General features: G+C 59.0%; 1 protein-coding gene across 5 annotated transcripts in view; it reads left to right on the forward strand.

Moving 5' to 3' along the window:
* CAPN5 (calpain 5) overlaps positions 1-18165 on the forward strand; it is a 51222-nt gene that overhangs the window by 2708 nt on the left and 30349 nt on the right. For 4 of the 5 annotated variants that reach the window (XM_028116047.2, XM_028116046.2, XM_028116045.2 and 1 more), the window contains one exon: positions 13889-14132. In XM_028116047.2, coding sequence (XP_027971848.1) covers positions 13968-14132 — 165 coding nt within the window. In that variant the 5' untranslated portion in view covers positions 13889-13967. Of the gene's footprint in view, positions 1-7592; positions 7637-13888; positions 14133-18165 lie in introns of those variants that run through there. The other variant, XM_028116048.2, reaches the window with a different exon arrangement.

Consider the following 18165-nt stretch of genomic DNA (forward strand, 5'->3'; position numbering starts at 1 on the left):
TCTGACAAGTGTCACCCATCTTTGGCTCTGTGTTGGCTGGGTTACTGTGGAGGCCAGTAAGGAGGAGGCCACAGCAGGCAGAGGCCCTCTCCCCCCTCCCCTGCCTCTCCTCTGCCCTGCCCCCCACCCAGGGCTAGGGGATCTGATAGAGATTCCCCTGGCAGGGGTGGTGTGAATGCGCTGGGGCTGCACAGGGACCCGGTGCAGAGGGTGCAGAGGGAGCGTGGGTCGGGGAGCCCCTTTTGAGACGGGGCCACCATTGGGGGAAGTCAGTGAGATGGAAGCTGGCTGTGGGCGGACTGTGGGCTCTTGGGGGTAACATCCAGGACACTGCTTCCAGGCCTCAGGCTGCTTCTGCCTTCCCCGCAGGCTCTCAGGACAGCCCTGAAGCTCTGGTCCCCGAATAGGAGGCCCCCTCGGAGCCCTCAGAGGGCACCTGGAAGCTTCTTTCCGCCACCTCTCCTACCTGCGGGGCCTGGCCTTGTGTGCAGGCTTCTCTGAGCCTGGCTCTGCCTTTGCCTGTGCCCAGGGATAAATGCTGCCTAATGACAGGGGTTCAGGGGACCATGATGACGATGAAGGTAGATCGTGTCGCTAAAAGTGCTGTGCTAAGTACGCAAAATGGCTATCAAACTGGTGTTTGATAGTTACTATAATTTAACAGTGCGGTTGATTCTTGAAAAACATGGGTTCGAACTGCACAGGTCTACTTGTGCGAGGGTTTTTTTACAGTACAGTACTGTAAGTGTATTTTCTCTTATGATTTTCTTAATAGCATTCTCTTTTCTGTAGCTTCGTTTAGTGTAAGATCGCGGTATATAACACATACGACAAACAAGATACATGTTAATCAACTGTTTATGCTATCGGTTAAGCTTCTGGTTAACAGTGTGTTAATCAACTGTTTATGCTATCGGTTAAGCTTCTGGTTAACAGTAGGCTATTAGTAATAAGGTTTTGGGGGAAATCAAAAGTTATACCTGATTTTTGACTGTGGGGGTATCTGCACCCCTAACGCCTGCCCCAGCCCCGCTGTTGTTCAAGGTCAATGGTAATTAACAGCTGGTATCACTTAGTCCCTTCTTCCCTGCGGGATACAGCCCACAGTAAGGAGGGGCCCACTTTGGGAGAAGGGTAAAAGGAAAAAGGTTTTTTCCCACTGAAGTGGAAGTGCCCCCCACCTCGCCCCCCTTCACCAGGTGAGGAGAGCTGTGAGTGGCTCCGAAGCCCTGAGTGGGTGGTCTTGCTGTCTATCTGCCCAACCAGGTCCCTGGGCCTCCCAGAGCCTCCTATCCCTGAAGGGTCATACAAAAAGCTTGGCAGAGGGCCTTGAGCTACCCCAGCTGCAGAAGGCAGGTCTGCAACTCCCTGCTCCCCAGCTCCGCAGCTGGCTTGGGGCCTGCACAGACAGATGGGGAGTCTGTCCATCCAGAAGTGGAGTCAGCCGGACCTCAGCTGGTCTTCTCACCTCCCTCCCCCTGCCCGCATATCCTCAAGTGTTCTGAGTGCCTTTAGGGCCCCTTCGCTCCAGCCCTCAAGTCCCCAGGGAGCTCTTCTGCCCCTCCGTGCCTCGCCCTTGCTGCTCAAAACAGTTCTTGCCTCGGCTTCAAGGCCTCCCTGGTTTTGTAGCTTCTCCTCCCTGGGTTGATGGTGACACCCTGGGATTTCATTCAGTTAGGCCAGGCTGGGCCAGGCTGCCGACTTCCCTTGGCCTCAGGCCCTGCTTTTCCCTGCTTACTAAAGGCAAAATGGGCTAAGTCCTTTTGGGGTTTTAATCCAGGGTGTAGGAAGGCAGCCCTCAGGCTCCGACACAGGAAGCTAATGGAATGTGAGCATTTGTTTGCTGTCGTGGCCTGAGTTACTGCTCCCCATTCTACCTGCTAGGGGCCCCAGCTTTCGCGGGGCTCTGGGGTATGAGGGTGCCAGTGGCTGAGGCTGCGGTGGCCTGTGGTTTTCTGCCACAGCGGGGCATGTGGTCTTGTGGGAGAAGGGGCTAGCGGCCAGAGCAGACGAAGCCCATGTATTGGTACTCAGCGCACCATCCCTCATGGGCTGTGCTGAGGGGCTGGCCACGGGGCCTTGCGTCCTGGGGGACAAAAGGCAGAGAGCCGGCCTGCCACTGGGTGACTTGTGCCATTCACGGTGAGGTGGGCCCCCAGTGGTTTGTGACCCACAGCGGGAACTAAGACACCGAAGTTTGGGGTGACTTTGTTTTATGTTGAAGCAATTCAGGACGTAATAACTTCATCCTCGCTTGCTCGTGCACTCACTGCCTTGAGCAGGAGAGAGGTGTGAGGCCACACACATGCCTACCCACGGCCTTCTCCAGGCTTAGGATTTGTTTCCTCTTGCTGCGGTAGCAGGGAACGTAAACTTAATGGCTTGAAACAACACCAGTTTATTCTCTTCGAGTTTTGGAGGTCAGCAGTCTGAATTGAGTCTCCTGGGACTAAAAGGGTGTGGGCAGGCCGGTTCCTTCCCAAGGCTCCATGGGAGACTGCTCCTTGTCTCTTCCAGTTTCTGGTGGCTGCTGGCATTCCTGGGACCCCCACATGACCCCGGTCTCTCGCTTGCGTTGTCCTCTTGCCTGGTCCTCTTCTGGGGTCACATCTCCCTCTGCCTCCCTTGTACAAGGACACCTGTGATCACATTTAGGGCCCGCCTGGATAATCCAGGATAATCTCCACAACTCGAGACCCTTACATCTGCCAAGTCTCTTTTGCCCTATAAGGTAATAGTCTCAGGTTCCCACGGTTAGGGCATTGATCTTGGGGGGTGGGGACATTAGTCAGCCTGCCACACGGACCTACTGCACTGTTATTGCCGGCCGTTCTGAGAGATCCCCCTCCCGGGAGCCCATGGCCACTGGCTTTCCCCATGCGGTCCCCCTCAGTGTCGCCCCTCCCCCCTCCACAGCCCAGGAGCTTTTGTGGGCAGAGTCTGGGGCAGCTGCACCTTTGGCTTTAGAGCCCAGCCTGAGACCATGGTAGCCAGAGCTCAGGGCTATTTGGAAGAGGGGAATTGCTGGCCTGTCCCCACGGGTTGCCCCAGTGACCAGACCCTGTCCTGCACCTGACAGTAGGTTAGGCCTTTCAGAGTGGTGCACAGCTCTTTGCAGACATTCATTCAACAAACCCAGTGCTGTGCAGGGTCACCTGATCCCCACCATCATCCTATGAGGGTTGGGGCCTGGTGGGAGCCCCGTTTTGCAGATGAGTATGGTAAGGCCAGTGAGGCTAAGCCCTGCCTGGAGCAGAGGTGTGTGGGAGCTGGGCCAGGAGAGCAGAAGACCTTCGTTGTACAGACGAGAACTCTGAGGCACACGGGGTAACTGTCTCCTCACCTGAAGCTAAGGATGAGGTTGCGGATGGGGCGTTTGAAGGCTCTGATCCGTCCTTGGCCCCGGGCGTTTGAGGCTGCCATGGTGGGAACATGACCCGGGGCAGAGCCGTGCACTGATGCTGTGGGTGCCGCCAGCTACTTCTGCCCAGAGACACGGCTGCCGGTCCTAGAAGGCGGCATGGGCCTCCCACTGCCCCAAGGAGAACCCCCGCCAGAGAGCCCCTGGCCTGCGTGCTGCACACCCTGCCTCAGTGTGGGTCTCCATATGCTCCCCACAGCCAAGGCCATGGCCCTACGGGTCCTGCGTCTCTCTCAGCGGCTGCCTGTGTCCTGGCCTTCTCGCCATCCCACCCCGCTGAGAGCCATGCGGGAGCCCGGCTCATACCGCCGCACGCTCCCGGGGACTCAGCCGGGCTTTCCGGACTGTTGGAACTTGGCTACGGCAATGTTTCTCTGCTAGCCCCCTCTTCCCTTCCTCTCCCCTGCTCCCCGCCCTCCAGCCTTGCCTAAATGGTTTCTTCCTCCCAGAGTGTTCCATGCTCCTCCTAACCTTCCATTTCCACCTCTTGAAATCACGGCCCCCCACTCGAGATCCTGCTTAGATGCCTTCTCCTCCACGAGCCTTTTCTGCCGTCTGAATGGACCCCTGCCCTTTTAGAGCAGATCTCTCAACTCGGTACCGGGGGCCTTGTGTCTCTCCTCCACCGGGCTGACCTCCCGGCAGAGCCCCGCCTGACCCGGCTGCCCCTTGACCAGGCACAGGGCAGGTGTGGGGGAAGGTTGGGGCGGGAACGCCCACTGAGTGGAACTCCCAGGGGCTGATGAGCGGGTGGTCACTGTCATTGCTTGAGAGAGGGATGGAGGGTCAGGCAGGGCAGAGCTCTGAGCTGACACAGGCCCCTGGCTCGGTCCCAAATGCATCTCTTCCCTGGTCCCTCGACCTCATCTGCAATGAAATAGTAGCTCATTTCTGAACTTGTGCAGGAGCTTGAGCGAGGAAACAAACATCAGTTTCCCTGTCTAAGAAATGGATATCGGCTCGGCAGGTTTCCAGCTTGAATCTTGGAGGCATGTGGTGCTAGAAGCAGACTTGCTATTCAGGAAGCAGGAAAAGAGGCTGTCCCGGTGACAAATCCAGCAGATTGAAAAAAGCAAGAAGTGTCCCTTTCCCCGACCACTCAACAGGGAGAACCTGTAGGCCAGAGAGGACAGGGTCTTGCTTGCCTGGGGTCACACAGCATAGTGGAGCCGAGGTGGCTTCAGTAACCTGATTGAGTCTCATTTTGTCAGGCTGTTTTCCTGTGGGGAGTGAGCTGCGCTCCGAGTATCACACCCCCACCCCCGTAGGACAGGAAACAGCCCCTGGCCTGGGGCGCTCAGCTGCATCTGCCCCTCCATCCAGCACCTTCTCTGCAGCATGTAGTTCAGGGCCTGGAGCTCCAAGGTAGGGCGGCCAGCTGCCCTGGGTTTCTCAGGGTGCATGACCTTCAGTGCCCATACCAGGTGAGCTCTCTGCTTGCCCTGCCTGGAGCCCATCCCCTGCCCGGGGAAGCCCCTGCCTGCATGAGCGTGGCTTCTTCCTCAGTCCCAGCTTCTTGCTGTCCCCGCCCTCGGCCCAGCAGAGCCCAGGCTAGAATGCCCCTCTTGGAGTTTCCTCTCCCAGGTATGCCTGCTTGCTGAGATTCCTGGCCTCCTCATGACACCCTGTGGAGGGACCCAAGGCCCAGTGAGGAACAGCTGGGGGGCAGAGGCCTTGGGACTCAGCCAGGACCACACAGCTAGCCAGCCCAAAGCTGGCTTTTCCCTCACACGCACTGCTGGGGGTTTATCAGCACCCCAGGACCAGAGAGAGGCCCTGTGCCCCAAACGTGCCTGGCCCTGCTCGCCAGGCCCTCCACAGCTGCAAGCATTGGGCGGCGTGCTTGGGTGTATGTGTTCCAGAAGATCACTGCAGCTGGGTAGAGACTGTTTTGGACACAGGAACGTTATGGGGAGGGGAGTGGAGAGGAAAGGCAGGATTTCCCGGCCCTGGTGCCAGGCTGCCTGGCGTTGGCTGGAGTGACTCACTGGGCCCGGCCGCCTGGCTCTGCCTGCTGGAGCCCAGAGCGTGACCTGGAGTGTGAACCGGATCGCGAGGGAGGCCCAGCTCTCCCTCCTCACGCACTTTCCCTCCCCAGCCTGCCATGCTTTCCTCAGCACCCAGTACATGCAGGAGGCCAAAAACCACCCACGGTGGCACAGAGATAGGCCTGGAGTTGGCTAGTGATATGGTAGCTGGGGGGTTGGGCAAGAGGAGAATGGGGGTGGGCCGTGGGAGAAAAGGGTTGGCATACATTGACAGAGCCAAAACCACGCAGAGAAGCAGGCAGTCGCCAAACTCTGGGGCCCTCCCTTTCCAGGGCCCTCCCAGGCATCTGGCCTGTCCCCGCCTGGGCCGTGGCCTCAGCCCCTTTCCTCAGCAGCCGCCCCTCAGCCTCACCCCTCCACCCCTCCTTGGCCGCCCTGTGGCCTCAGTAAGAGCCCAAGCCCGGCAGCCTGGCGTCCCCCCCACCCCCAGCCCGCTCCATACCCGGGCCTTGCAGCCCTCTCCTGCATCCCTCTGCCTGGAGTGGGCCCTGCCTGCACTCCCCCTGCGGGTCTGGCCTGGCCTTCAAGCCCTGCTCTGGTGTCATCTTGAAGAGATACCACTGTTCTTGTCCTTGTAAATCAACCTGCAACATGCCTTCTTCCTGGGAGTGCTGACTGCTGAGCGTCTGGCTCCGTTCATGGTCTGTGTCATGTCTGTCTGTGCCTCCCCTGAGACAGCCGGGAGGCTCTGACTCTCCTTGTCAGCTCAGGGCCAGCCCAGAACGGGGCTGTCGGCACAGATCTGCACGTTGGCATTGTCTGTGTCCCCTGAATTATGAGATGCAGCTGTGCGGCTAGTCCTTGACCATGTGGCGAAGGGGAGGGGGGGCCCTGTTGCTTTGCGTGGGGTGTAGTGGGAGGCCAAGGAGGGGGGATGGGGGGGTTTGGTTGCTGGGCTGTGGGTGTGGGGCATCCCTGGCTTCTTCGGCTGGCACTGGATGAAGCCCACTGTGCCGGGTCCGCACTGCACGATGGGCACCCACTGTGGCATGTGGGGAATCGTAGCTCACAGGAGGGACCCCCAGCCGGCCTTTCTGTGTACCTCCCTTTCACTCCCACAACCGGCTGCTCACCAAGGAGAGTTGTCTCCCTGTCCCGCAGCTCTAGAACCTGCCTTCTCTCCATTTACACGTGAGTCTTGTCATTTCAAGTCCTGTGGCCTGCCTTCTGGTTTTTCTGCTCTAGCCTTATACTTTGCTAGTGCATTCTCCGTGTAGTAGCCAGAGGGGTCTCAAGTCCCTCACCTGCTCAGCACCCTTCTCACTTCTCTGCCACCTCAGAAGGAACACCGGTCCCTGGCCAGTGTTCCAGGACCCATGTTGGGCTCCCCACCCCCACTGCCGCTCTGGGTCAGCCCAGCACCTTGCCCTGAGCACCATGCCTGCCCCTGCGGTCAAGAACATCTCCTGGGGTCCCTGGCTGGCACCCCCTTCTCAGAGAGGAAACTCTGGAGGTGTGTGCCCGGTTGGGATGTGGAGGGTACCACCCTCAACTTGTGGGACCCTCTTTTGGGTTGGAGCGCTCCTGGTGTCAAAACCACCATGTTCTGGAAGAAGGAGGAGGAGGCCCACAGAAGGTCACACAGCCTGTGTGCCCCAAGGCCAGGCCAGGACCGGGACTCCCTCCCTGCCCCCCACCCTAGTTGTCCACCCTGGGTGCCAGGCAAGACCCTCCAGAAACGGAGCGTCCGGCTTGACAGGGGCCCAGAACTGGCAGGATGGGGCTCACTAGATTCAGCTAGCCCTTCTTCCCAGGGCCATTGCGCTGGCTTTTTTGTTGAACATTTTTGAAAGCATAACTGCCCTGAGGAACAGCGCATAAGTCACAGGCGCCCAGCCCAGTGAGCACAGCCTGGCAGCCTCCACCCAGATCCAGAAGCCGTGTTCTCAGGTCCCCAGAAGGCGCCGCGGGCCCTGGCCGTCACTGCCCCCGAAGCTAGCCGCTGTCCTGCCTTGTATTCAGCACGGATGGGTTATGCCGGCTTTTCAGTTTGCTGTAAGTGGGGCGGCAGAGTTCTTCGCTTGCTGATGGTTATGCAGGTGCGCTCCACCCGTGGCGCTGAGTGCGCAGTGGTTCGCTCATTTTCGTTGCAGGCTACTATTCCATCGCGACACCGAATTTATCCTGTCTTCTGTTGATGGACATTGGGGCTTTTTCTGATTTTCAGGTATGACAAACACTACTGTGATAAACATTCTTGTACATGTTTTTAAGTGACTATGCGCACGTGTTTCTGTTCAGTATATACTTAGGAGTAGAATTGCTGAAGGATGCATTTTGTTCAGCTTTTTTTTTTTTAAGATTTTATTTATTTATTTGACAGAGAGAGACACAGCAAGAGAGGGAACACAAGCAGGGGGAGTGAGAGAGGGAGAAGCAGACTTCCCGCTGAGCAGGGCGCCCGATGCGGGGCTCGATCCCAGGATCCTGGGATCATGACCTGAGCCAAAGGCAGACGCTTAACGACTGAGCCACCCAGGCGCCCTGCGTTTTGTTCAGCTTTAATACGTATGGTCAAATGGTTGTGCAGAGGGGTTTTACCAATGCATACTTCCACCACCAGTGTCGAAGGGCGGTACACGTAGGGGGGAGAGAGAGAGAGAGAGAGACTGAGAGAGAGAGGGAGAGTGTGTGTGTGTGTGTGTGTGTGTGTGTGTGTGTGTGTGTGTGTGTGTGGTTTTCACTGTAGCCATTCTGGTGAGGGTGTAGCAGTATCTTCTCAGGGTTTTATTTTATTATTTTTTTAAGTAGCCTCCATGCCCCTGTGGGGCTTGAACGCATGACCCTGAGATTAAGAGTCCCATGCTCTGCCAGCTGAGCCAGCTAGGCACCCCTCGCGTGGTGCTTTTAATTTGCATTTCTTTGACGACTTGAGGGTTTTTTCTTCTTTATTGGCTATTTGGACATGCTCTTTTTCTCATGTTTTGTTCCAAAAGCTTTATTGTTTATCCTCTTGGTTAGATTTGCAATCTGTGTGGAATTGTTTTTTGTGTATAGTGGGAGGTAGGGGTCAAGATGAATCTCTTTCCATCTGGGTAAACCAGTCGACCCAGCACCATTCATTGAAAAGACCATCCTTTGCCCAGCGCACTGTGGTGTCGCCCTTGCCATAAACCAGGTGGCCTACTTGTGGCCTCTTTCTGGACTTTCTCTTCTGTTCTATTCTGTTCCATTGGTCTGTTTGTCTCCTCTGTGCCAGTACCACACTGTCTAAATTATTAGAGCTTTATGATGGGTCTTGTTACCTATAGTGTGCCCCCCCACCCCTCCTCCTTCCTCCGCTGCACCCTGCCCTCCAGGGCTCCGGGTACCACCAGGCTCCACCCACACTTCTGTGAACTTCATAGTTTTCTTTAAGTCAACTTTCTTTTCCCTTAATGTTTCTTAAACTGTGCATCTACTAAATGGAAAGTCATTACTACTTTGCACAAGTACAAGGCTGCTGGTAGTAAAGTAAAAACAGCAGAAAAGGCCATTGACTGTCCGCCAGGCGCTGGTGTCTGGTGGGGCCTGATCCTCCAGTGTCAAGCAGGTGGGCCAGGGCCATGAGGAATTAAAGGCCCGCTAGACCGAACCGAGCTCCCCCTCAGAGAGAGTCCTGCAGAGAGCCCTGCACGGGCAACAGCTTTCCTCCTGACGGCTTTCCTGCCACGTCAGAGTACCCCCTCAAGTGCTCAGGGCATTAATCCGGGCCCTGCTTTGGGAAGCCCCGGGGTGAGAGGGAGTCTGGAAGCTTGGGATCCAGCCAATAGGCTGCAGATTTGGGGCACTTTCCTCAATGTTCTCATCTATAGAATGGAACGAAAACTCTGCCTCCTGTGTCTCCTTGGCTGTGGTGGCTGTAGCATCCAGGGAAGGCCTAGTGCTGTCAGCCCCCTCCTGCTGTTGGCTCAGTGTGACCTGCTGCAGGATGAGCCCTTAGCCCACCCCGTGCACAGCCCGGTGGTCCACACCACCTCCCTCAGGCCCAGGGAACATCGGACTAGGTTCCTGGAGGTGGGTCCACACCATTTCCAAGGTGAGGACAGAGGGTCTTGCAGGGCGGGCCCCGGGCAGACGCCACTTTCTTTCCCTGTCACCTGAGAAGCTATAACCAGGTAGGGCTGACAGACAGCCGCTCAGAGGGGTTCACGACTTACCCGAGGACGCACAGTGCTAGGTGGTGCAGTCAGGGCTGGAGCTCAAGTCCGACTGACCTGCCAGAAAGCTGGTTGCTCTGAGCTCCCTGGTGAGCACTCTCAGGCCCTTGTTCTGCGCCCAGTCAGCAGCCCCATGCTTAGTCTGCCGGCCCTACTGGGCCAGGCTCGGTCTGGATTACCTTGCACTTTCCTGCCACTGAGACTTGGCTCAAGCTGTTCCGTCTTTCTGGAATGGCCTTTGTCTTTTGCTAAAGAATGGCCAGCTTCTGGGGCCAGGCCTTGCATCCCTCTTGGTGGAATCTCTGAATGATGTGTTCCATGCTGCCTTGTATCTTTTGGCCACACTAGACCATGAGGTTCCTTGGGGACGGGGACCCTGAATTGTCGTTGCCCTCCTGGCAGGGGTGTGGGAACGTGGTAGGTGTACCCCAGATGCCAGCAGTGACCCCCATCAGGAGCACAGTGCATTCTGTGCGGTGGTGTCTCCTTTGATCCTCCCAGAGACCCTGGCCCGTTAGCTTTCCTTCCAGACAAGGACCACGCAGGCCAGAGAGGGGATGGGGCCTGTCCAGGATCACACAGCGTAGGAGGACATTGGGAACTAAAGCCAGCACTCCGTTAAGAGCTGGAGAAGGGCTGGCTGCTGCGGAGAGAGCCGGGGCGGCCGTGATACCCACGAGGACGGCAGGGGTGTGGATGCTGGCTGGCACCCAGCCAGTGGGGGGGGGAGGGAGGGGGAGAGCGAGAGGCCTGGAGGCCTGGCCCAGCGGGAAGGGGCAGGCCCTGCCTTCAGGAGCCCCCAGCGCTGGTGCTGACCCCTTTGGTGGTCCCTGCCACTCTTGGAGCCTGTTTTACCCACCCAGGAAGGTGTTCCTGCTTTGCCCTGTCAGCTCTTTGAATACAGATTTACTTCGTCCACCCCCCAGTGTTGGACCCTGAGGAGGAGCCGGGGCGGGCCCTGCCCTGCAGGGGCCTAGGCTGGGCTGGGGGGATGGACAAGTCCTGTGGGGTACGATGTAATGATGTAATGGGTGTCGTCACAGGGGTTCCAGAATTGCGGAGGGGAGGGGGTAGGGGGGAGGCCCTTGGGCTGAGCTGCAAAAGGGGACAGGGAATGCATGTGCAGAAGGAAAAGTGTGTACGGAGGCCCTGCGTACGCCGCTTTTAGGGAACTGCTGGGGCTCTTAGATTTGGAACTTGGTGTGGAGAATGAATGATAGGGGTGGCGTGAGCTGGGCAGGGGCGGAGGGAAGAGGGCGGGCAGCCGGGAAGCTCCGACTTTCCCCTTAACGCTGGCTCACACACAGTGTGAAGATGCTCAGAAATGGGAAGCGCCCTGCTCCCAGCTCAGGCCCAGAGAGAAGAGCCCCCGGATTTGGAAGATGGCTCTCCTGACTCCGGCTTGATTCACGGCCTTCCGTGGTGATGCCTGCAGCTACAGGGAGAGGGCAAAGCTCAGAGGCTCTTGACTCTGTGACCCCCATGGGGTGGTTGACCCAGTAGAGGGAGTGGGAGGTGATCTTGGGGCCCTCGGAAGGTGTGGGAGGACAGTCACCATGAGGTGCCATGTGTACAAAGGCTGGGGCCAGAAGAACCTGGTGTCAGCAGGCCAGGGGCAGCCTCGCTGACAGGGGTGCGGCTGGAGCGATGGCCGAGCTGGGGCAGACCTTCAGCCAGGCCTGGCCCCCGTTCTCCTGGCCTGGGCCCAGCCAAGCTTTCCTCTATGCCCCCACACCCCTTCTGTCCTCCTCCGGGGAGCGTTCACCGTGGTGTGGCCTGGGGTCACCAGAACCCTCATTCTCCACTGGCCTGGCTCTGCAACCTCCACCAGCTTGTTCCCCCTCCCTGGGCCCTCTGGGCTCTGAACATGGAATTGCTAGAGCTGATTTCTGGGATCCTGCTCTCAGCTTCTTTGATCTAATTCTTGCAGCCTTAATTGCTTCCTGAGCAGGCCCTCCCGGAAACTGTGATGCTAATGACTCTCCTGGCTGGCCCCGTGCCGGAAGCCCCGGGGGCTGGCTCTGTAGGCTCCCCTCTTCTCTTTCCCTCAGGCCTCCAAGGCTGGGAGGCTGGGTGGGAGGGGGCAGGGTTCTGGGCCTTCCTGCCAGAGAGGTTAAGTGGTTGGCCTGAGGTCACACAGCAGCGGGAGCAGGCCCAGTGTGGATGTGGGGCAGAAGGTGCAGCTGTCGTGTGTCCCCTCTGCTCTTCCTGCCGTCTGTCCGGATTCCACACTCACCGTCCATCTCACCTCCTGCCCTTCCTGCTTCTCCCTTCCCTTTCGAATCCCTCTTCTTTCCCTTTCCGTGAGGCTGGCTCAGGCGTGGTGGGTGGCCTTAGCCCTTTCTCTGCGCCACAGTGTCACTGGGCCAAGGTGGAGGCACCGAGGGATGTGGGTTCAAGTCCAGACTCTGCCATGGGACGTGGGCAAGGCTCCTCCCTTCACTGAGCCTCAGTTTTCTTTTCTGAAAAATGGGAGCAATGAAAGACTTGCCCAGCACTGTTTGCAAAATGCTGCACACGACGCTCTTGCCCCCTGGTGTGCACGTGGCAGGTGCCCGAGGGGTGGAGCTTCTCTCGGTAGTGAGAGGGGGCTTGTCTCCTCTTCTTGTTCTCCTCCTTCTGGCCTGCTAAGCAGTGCTCTCAGCCTTTGGTTAATCGTCACGGCATCTTCCAGTTAGTAAAGCAATGTTGTGCCCATTGCGGAGCTGGGAAAATGGGGACTCAGAGAGGCTGAGTGACTTATTCAAGGCCACACAGCAGGTGAGAGGTGCAGCTGGGACTGGCATCCACATCAGACTTGCTGTCAAACTTGTGTTCACCCCAGGAGCCAGCCTACCTTGCCTTCGTTTCCCTCAGCGGGGCTGGGAAGCCAGGGCCTGTAGCCCGGCGGGGTTGCAGTGTTGCCGCCCTGGGCAGGCCCCAGGACCAGCAGACCCAGGGGGTGTGGAGCTCTGCCAGCGGCCCAGTTGGAGTCTGAGATACGGGGGCTGTCGGTCAGATGCCCGGCTGTCTGAGCACGAGTCAGGGCGTCTCATGTGTCAGGCCGGCTGCTGTGTGCGCCCTCCTCCCAAGGCTTTCCCTGGCCATGTCCAGGCCATGTCCCTTGTGTTTGGTGAGCACTCGGCTCTGAGCCCGAGGGGACTGCAGGGAGGCTGCTGACGGAAACAGCCTCCTTCTGTGTCGGGCTCTGTGTAGGGGCCACATGCACACAGGGAACCAAGCAAGCAGACCCTGCTCCTGGGGCTTCTGGTCTATTGGGTGCCTATGGTCCCGTCTCCTGGGACGGGGGTGTGGAGGGAGATGAGGAGTTCAGTTTGGGATTGGTGCCTGTGGGTGCCTGGGCCCTCATCGGGGTGGGCAGGTTGGGGGCCCAGAAGAGGGGTCCAGGATCTATAATACAGGGAGATGGGAGTCATCGGGCAGGGGAGGTGAGCAGAACGCTGCTCCGTGCAAGGCCCGGCCCGGGAGGGAGTGGGGGAGGGAGGGCAGGGATGGGGAGAGGGTCAACCAGTGCCACCGCTCCTTGGGGGCGCTGGATGAGACTGTTCAGGAGTGAGTCTTGGTGAAGTCTGGGAAGGCTTCAGGGAGAGTCTGGCGTAGGAGATCGGGAGGCCATGGAGTGAGGGATGGGGGGCCTCAAGGGAGGTTAGGTCACTAGGATTAAGGAGCCACGAGATGTTTATTCCAGAAGCAACTGGAAGAAGGCAGTGCGGGAGGGCGGGCCTGGGGAGTGAATGTGAACGATGGCCAGAAGGGGCACCCTCCCCACGGGGCAGAAACAGGCCTCTAGATTAAGTGGGGAGGGTCCGGAGGAGGGGAGCTTGGAGGCAGTGCCCCTGCTGTCCCGTGCGTGTGGCACCAGCCAGGGAGCTGCTGAGTGGGCCAGGAGTCTGACTCGGCTCTAGGAGGTCTGGGGGCGGGGGGGGGGGGGGGCGCTGGCGACAAAGGAAGGAGCAGGCGGGTGCGGCCCGGGAGCCCTGAGCGCCTTGCGGGGAGCCCTGGGCCTGTTGGCCTGCAGGCTGGCATCACCTCCAAGCATCAGACATGGGAGCATTCAGGACGAGGCGTCAGGGCAGTCGGTTCCTGTCCCTGCGTGCGTGTGGCAGCTGTGTCTGTCCCTGCCTCTGAGCCTCGGCTCCTGGCCCGTGCGACGCAGATGAGGGTGCCCGCCTCACAGGGCTGCAGGGAGGGGGGCACCCCAGGCTCCCCTGACTCGGCGGGCGGCAGGTCCTCCAGTCTCCTCAGTAAGTGATGATCTTCTCCCCTTCCTGTCATCCCAGGGACCTCAGGAGCCACCCACGTCCCCACCTCGCTGTCTGCTGCCTTGTCTCGGCCTCCCCTGCTGGGGCAGCCGCCACCATGTTCTCGTGTGTGAAGCCCTACGAGGACCAGCACTACTCTGCCCTGAAGCGGTCCTGTCTGCGCAGGAAGGTGCTCTTCGAGGACCCCAACTTCCCAGCCACCGATGACTCGCTGTACTATAAGGGCACCCCAGGCCCCACAGTCAGGTGGAAGCGGCCCAAGGTCAGTGTCTGGTCACGGTTGGAGCCGCGGCGAGCAGGCTCAGACCCGCCCAGTCTGCAGGGGACGGGGCGGTGGCTGGTCATCCTGAGCCCCCAGGTGGCTGGGAAAGCGGAGGGCCCTCCTGCTGCGGTGTCTCGCCCGGATGGGGAGCCGGGAAATCGCCCTCATCCTCGGGCCACCGCTGCCCGGCCAGGACCTCGCCCCTTCTCTGGGCCTCAACTTCCTCACAGGGAAAATGGGCCCCTCTACCCTGCCACCCAAAATAAAACCCAGGGTGGTTTGGGGCTAAAAACGAGGTGAGTGTTCGACTCTCGTACAACATAGAGTGACATTCAAGTGCAAGCTGTTTGCTGATTGTTGTCATAAAGATTTTGAGGTGGTCATTTGCTGCAAATGAAAAGTATTCATGATGATGGTTAATCAATACTAAGAACAGCGGTAAGAGGTGACGGTGCCTTCTCGGGTTGTTGGGAACATTCCGAGGGATGGCAGGTGAGTAAGCGTGACACCGCACCCAGCGCCCGGCGCCCAGCACCAGCAGTGGCACCATTACTGTTGAGGATGGCGAATCCGCGGCATCCGTCTGGCTGCTCCCCATGCCGGCTTTGGTCGCTGATGCCAGAATGTGTCGAACAGAATTGTTTGGCCTCGTGACACGATTCCATCCTCTTTAACGCCGATCCCTGCGTGTGAGGCCCTGGGCCCCGGGCGACCGGGCCGCTGCTGGCTCTGAGTTGGTCACACAGGAGGGATGTTGGTTCAGGGCGCTGTGCTGTGCCCCTTGCCCCATGGAAGTGGGAGAAGGCACCGTGTGGAAAAGGCGGGAGACTTGAAACCCTCAGGCTTATTTGGGACATGGCAGGAACACCGGGGAGGAGGGAGCCGGAGCCTGGGTCCTGGGTTTGGTGGGGCTGGTGTGCCCTGGGGAAGTGGGAGCCTGGGAGGGTGGTGGTGGGGGGGAAGCATGAGGTTTTCAGCAGGGTGTGACAGGGGCAGATTTGGCATTTTATGAAGTTTCCTCCAACCTCCTAGACATTTTGGGAAAATGGGATTCAGTTTTCGTGTTCCTCTCCTAGGCTGTGATCTCAAGTCCCTTCCAACTCAAAAAATCCTGGGTATTTTCTTGGACTGGGGTACTTGAGAGGCAGAGGCACTGAGGCCAAGGCGGGAAGGCGCATGCCCCGATTGCCCGGGGAGCCAGTAATTGAGCCAGGCTGGGACCCAGGAGTCCTGCCTGCCCTGGCCCTCTGCCCGACACCTTGGTTCTCCGGAACTCCCAGGAGCCTCCTGGCCTGGCCACAAGATTCCTGCCGCTCAGGCCCCCTGCCCCCATGCCTTCCTCTCTCTCCTTTGTCTGGTGGGTGGGGAAGGAGGCCAGCCTCAAAGGGCCTTTGTGAGGCCTTGGATGTGTGTTGGGGGGAGACACACCCTGCCTTCCTCTCGCTCCACCCCCTTGCTGCCCCCGTCCTGCCCTCTGGCCAGCACACAGACATTTTAGATCCGTGGCTCTGGAAGGAGGCTGGCGAGGCATGGCTGGGGAAAGGTGGGCTTGGTGCGGTGAGAGGAAGAAATGCCAGTCTGCCTGGGCTTAGCATCTCCCTGCTGTGTGATCCTGGAGGAGTCACCTGCCCTCTCTGGGCCCCTTTCCTTGCCAGTTTGGGAGTTCTGCCATGCTGCACCCTCCTTCGTGGCCTTCCTCACTGGGCGTAGTGTCTGGTCCTTGCTAGATGCTGGCAGAGGAGGAGCAGACCCTCCCTGCCCTGCCTGTGGAGGCCGGTGACAGGCGGCTGGTGGTGGTTGGTGCTGACAGGGAGACATCTGAGTGCAGCCCATGGGTGGCGGTGGGGGATGGGTTCTGGGTTTGGGAGGCAGAGTTCAAGGCTAGGCATAGCTGAGTGGGGTGGACCAGGGTGTGTTGGACGGTGGGTGTATAAGCGGCGCCTGCTGGGTGGTGTGGGGCTCGTGTACCGGGCAGGCCCTCACCCCACGGTCAGGACGGCTGGTTGGTGGAGCAGGAAGTCAGGCCCGGCTTTCCTCAGGCGGGTGGGGCGAGGCCAGCCTGGCGGGGTGACCATTAACTCCCAGCTGCTTGGTCCTTGGCCAGTGAGATGGAACTTTGTCCCGAGGCAGCTGTGTTTTCATGAAGTCCTACTTCCTGGGGTTTGTGACCGGACTGTTTATAAACAGAGCAAAAAACTCCTTCTGCACAGCCCCTGGGAAGGCCTCCTTCACTCCACCCCGCCTTCAGCCCTTCTCTTTAAGTTGGTCAGTGTCGTGGTCTCTCCGTTCTTGAGGGATCTCCTCAGTCAGCCTCCCTCCCTGCTGGCCTTCCCTGTGCTTTCTCCCAAAATGGAATGAGAAGGCTGGTTTTTGAGCCAGATGGACTTGGCCCTACCTCCCAGGAGGGTCATGGGAGGTGTGACCTTGAGCAAGCCACTTCCTCTCCCTTGGCCTCGGTTGCTTCATCTGTAAATGGGAAGACTAACTCTTGCCGATCATGGTTTCTGGAGGTTGAAATGACTTGAGGTACCTGTGGTGTTACATATGGGAGGCAGATGACAAACCGGCTCCCTCTTTCACTCACCTCCTCCTTGCTAACCCTGTGCTGGGGACCCAGAGCTTGCCCTGCCTGGAAAGAGCCATCTCCTGTGGACTCTGCAGGTGGGGCCAGGCCCCGTCCACCTCTTCCCCTACCCAGGGCACCTGCCTTAGGCCCACACCCTCCTCTTTCCTCTGGGTTCATTGTTTCTTTGTTCCTTCCAGTTGGGTAAACGCCTGGCAGCCTTTCCCACAGGGCTGGCCAGGGAGATAAGAGAAAGAGACTGTCATCAAGGCCTGTGACTCAGGGGGAACCCTGAGGGTGTGGATGTTTGAGGGGCTTCCTCCTCTCTCAGGCCCAAGGCCTTTGCAGGGGCCCCTTTTCGTCTCTGTGGGGACCGAGTACTCCCTGTCGCATCCAGCCCTCTGCCTTCCCCCATGTCTGGAAATAAGTTTGCAAGTCCTTTTGTGGAACCGAGAAGGAACAAGTAGGGGTTCTACAAACAGATGTTGGTTTTAGGAAGCCCCCCCTTGGAATTCTGCCCCCCAGTGGCCTGGTGTTCCCCAGCCCCAAGTCCTGGGCTCAAGTTCATCACACCAGCACGCGGAGAAGACCCCACTCCTTGGCTGTGCTGGGATGTAGGCCCCTTTATGCCACAGAACAGGTAGTCTTGCTGGGGCCAGCCATGAGGGCCATTTTCCGGCCCAGGAACGATTCCCTTCTGGGCACGAGCTCAGGCGGCCTTACAGGACGGGGTTGCTGGGGGTGGGGGGAGCCCGGGAAGGCTATTACTCCTGAGAACCTGCCCTTTTTCCTGTCCCAGGCAGACGGACTGCTTTCCTCCTGGGCCTTACTGTCCCTGGGTGTGTGGTCCATTCCTGCTGGGATCTTAGATTGCTGGGGGGCGGTGACAGGTGAGCAGCGGGCGGGAGAGGAATGTGCCCGGGGTCCGCTGTCTTGCTGCATGCCTGTTTGTACACCAGGCCTGCAAACCTGAAATTCTCGTTGTGCCCCGGAGGCAGACGGTTCTGGGCTATGCCCTGTGTCTGGTGGAGCTGGTCTGACAGGCTGAGGGGCCAAGAGGTGAGAGGTGACTGTGGATGTAGAAGGCCGTGCCCCAGGGAGAGGTTCCTAGAGCAAAAGAGCCGTCACCTCCCAGCCCTGGGGGACGGCTTGGTCCGGGGCTCCCCGCAGATGCCTGCCTGGCCCAATCCTGCGAGCCACTTTGCCCTCCCTTGCTCCCGGGGAACCCACCTGCAGTTCCAGCAGCACCTGCCAAGGCCTGCTCCTGACACTGGTAGTGGGCAGAGTCGGGCCTGGGCCCTGTCCTGGAGCTCGCAGGCTGGTGGGGGTGACCCAGAGCGTGGACAGTGATAGGAGGGAGCACAGGTGGCCAGGAGCCCACGGGAGCATGGTGTCAGGGGTGGCATGTGTCTCAGTACTGTGGCTGGATCTCTTCTTGGGGTGAATTTGGAGTCCCTGTTTCTTTCCAGA

This window comes from Eumetopias jubatus, unplaced genomic scaffold, assembly GCF_037043125.1.
Source record: "Eumetopias jubatus isolate StellerSeaLion01/CBP00866 unplaced genomic scaffold, mEumJub1_p1.0 scaffold_13, whole genome shotgun sequence".
In the NCBI taxonomy this organism is placed as follows: domain Eukaryota; kingdom Metazoa; phylum Chordata; class Mammalia; order Carnivora; family Otariidae; genus Eumetopias; species Eumetopias jubatus.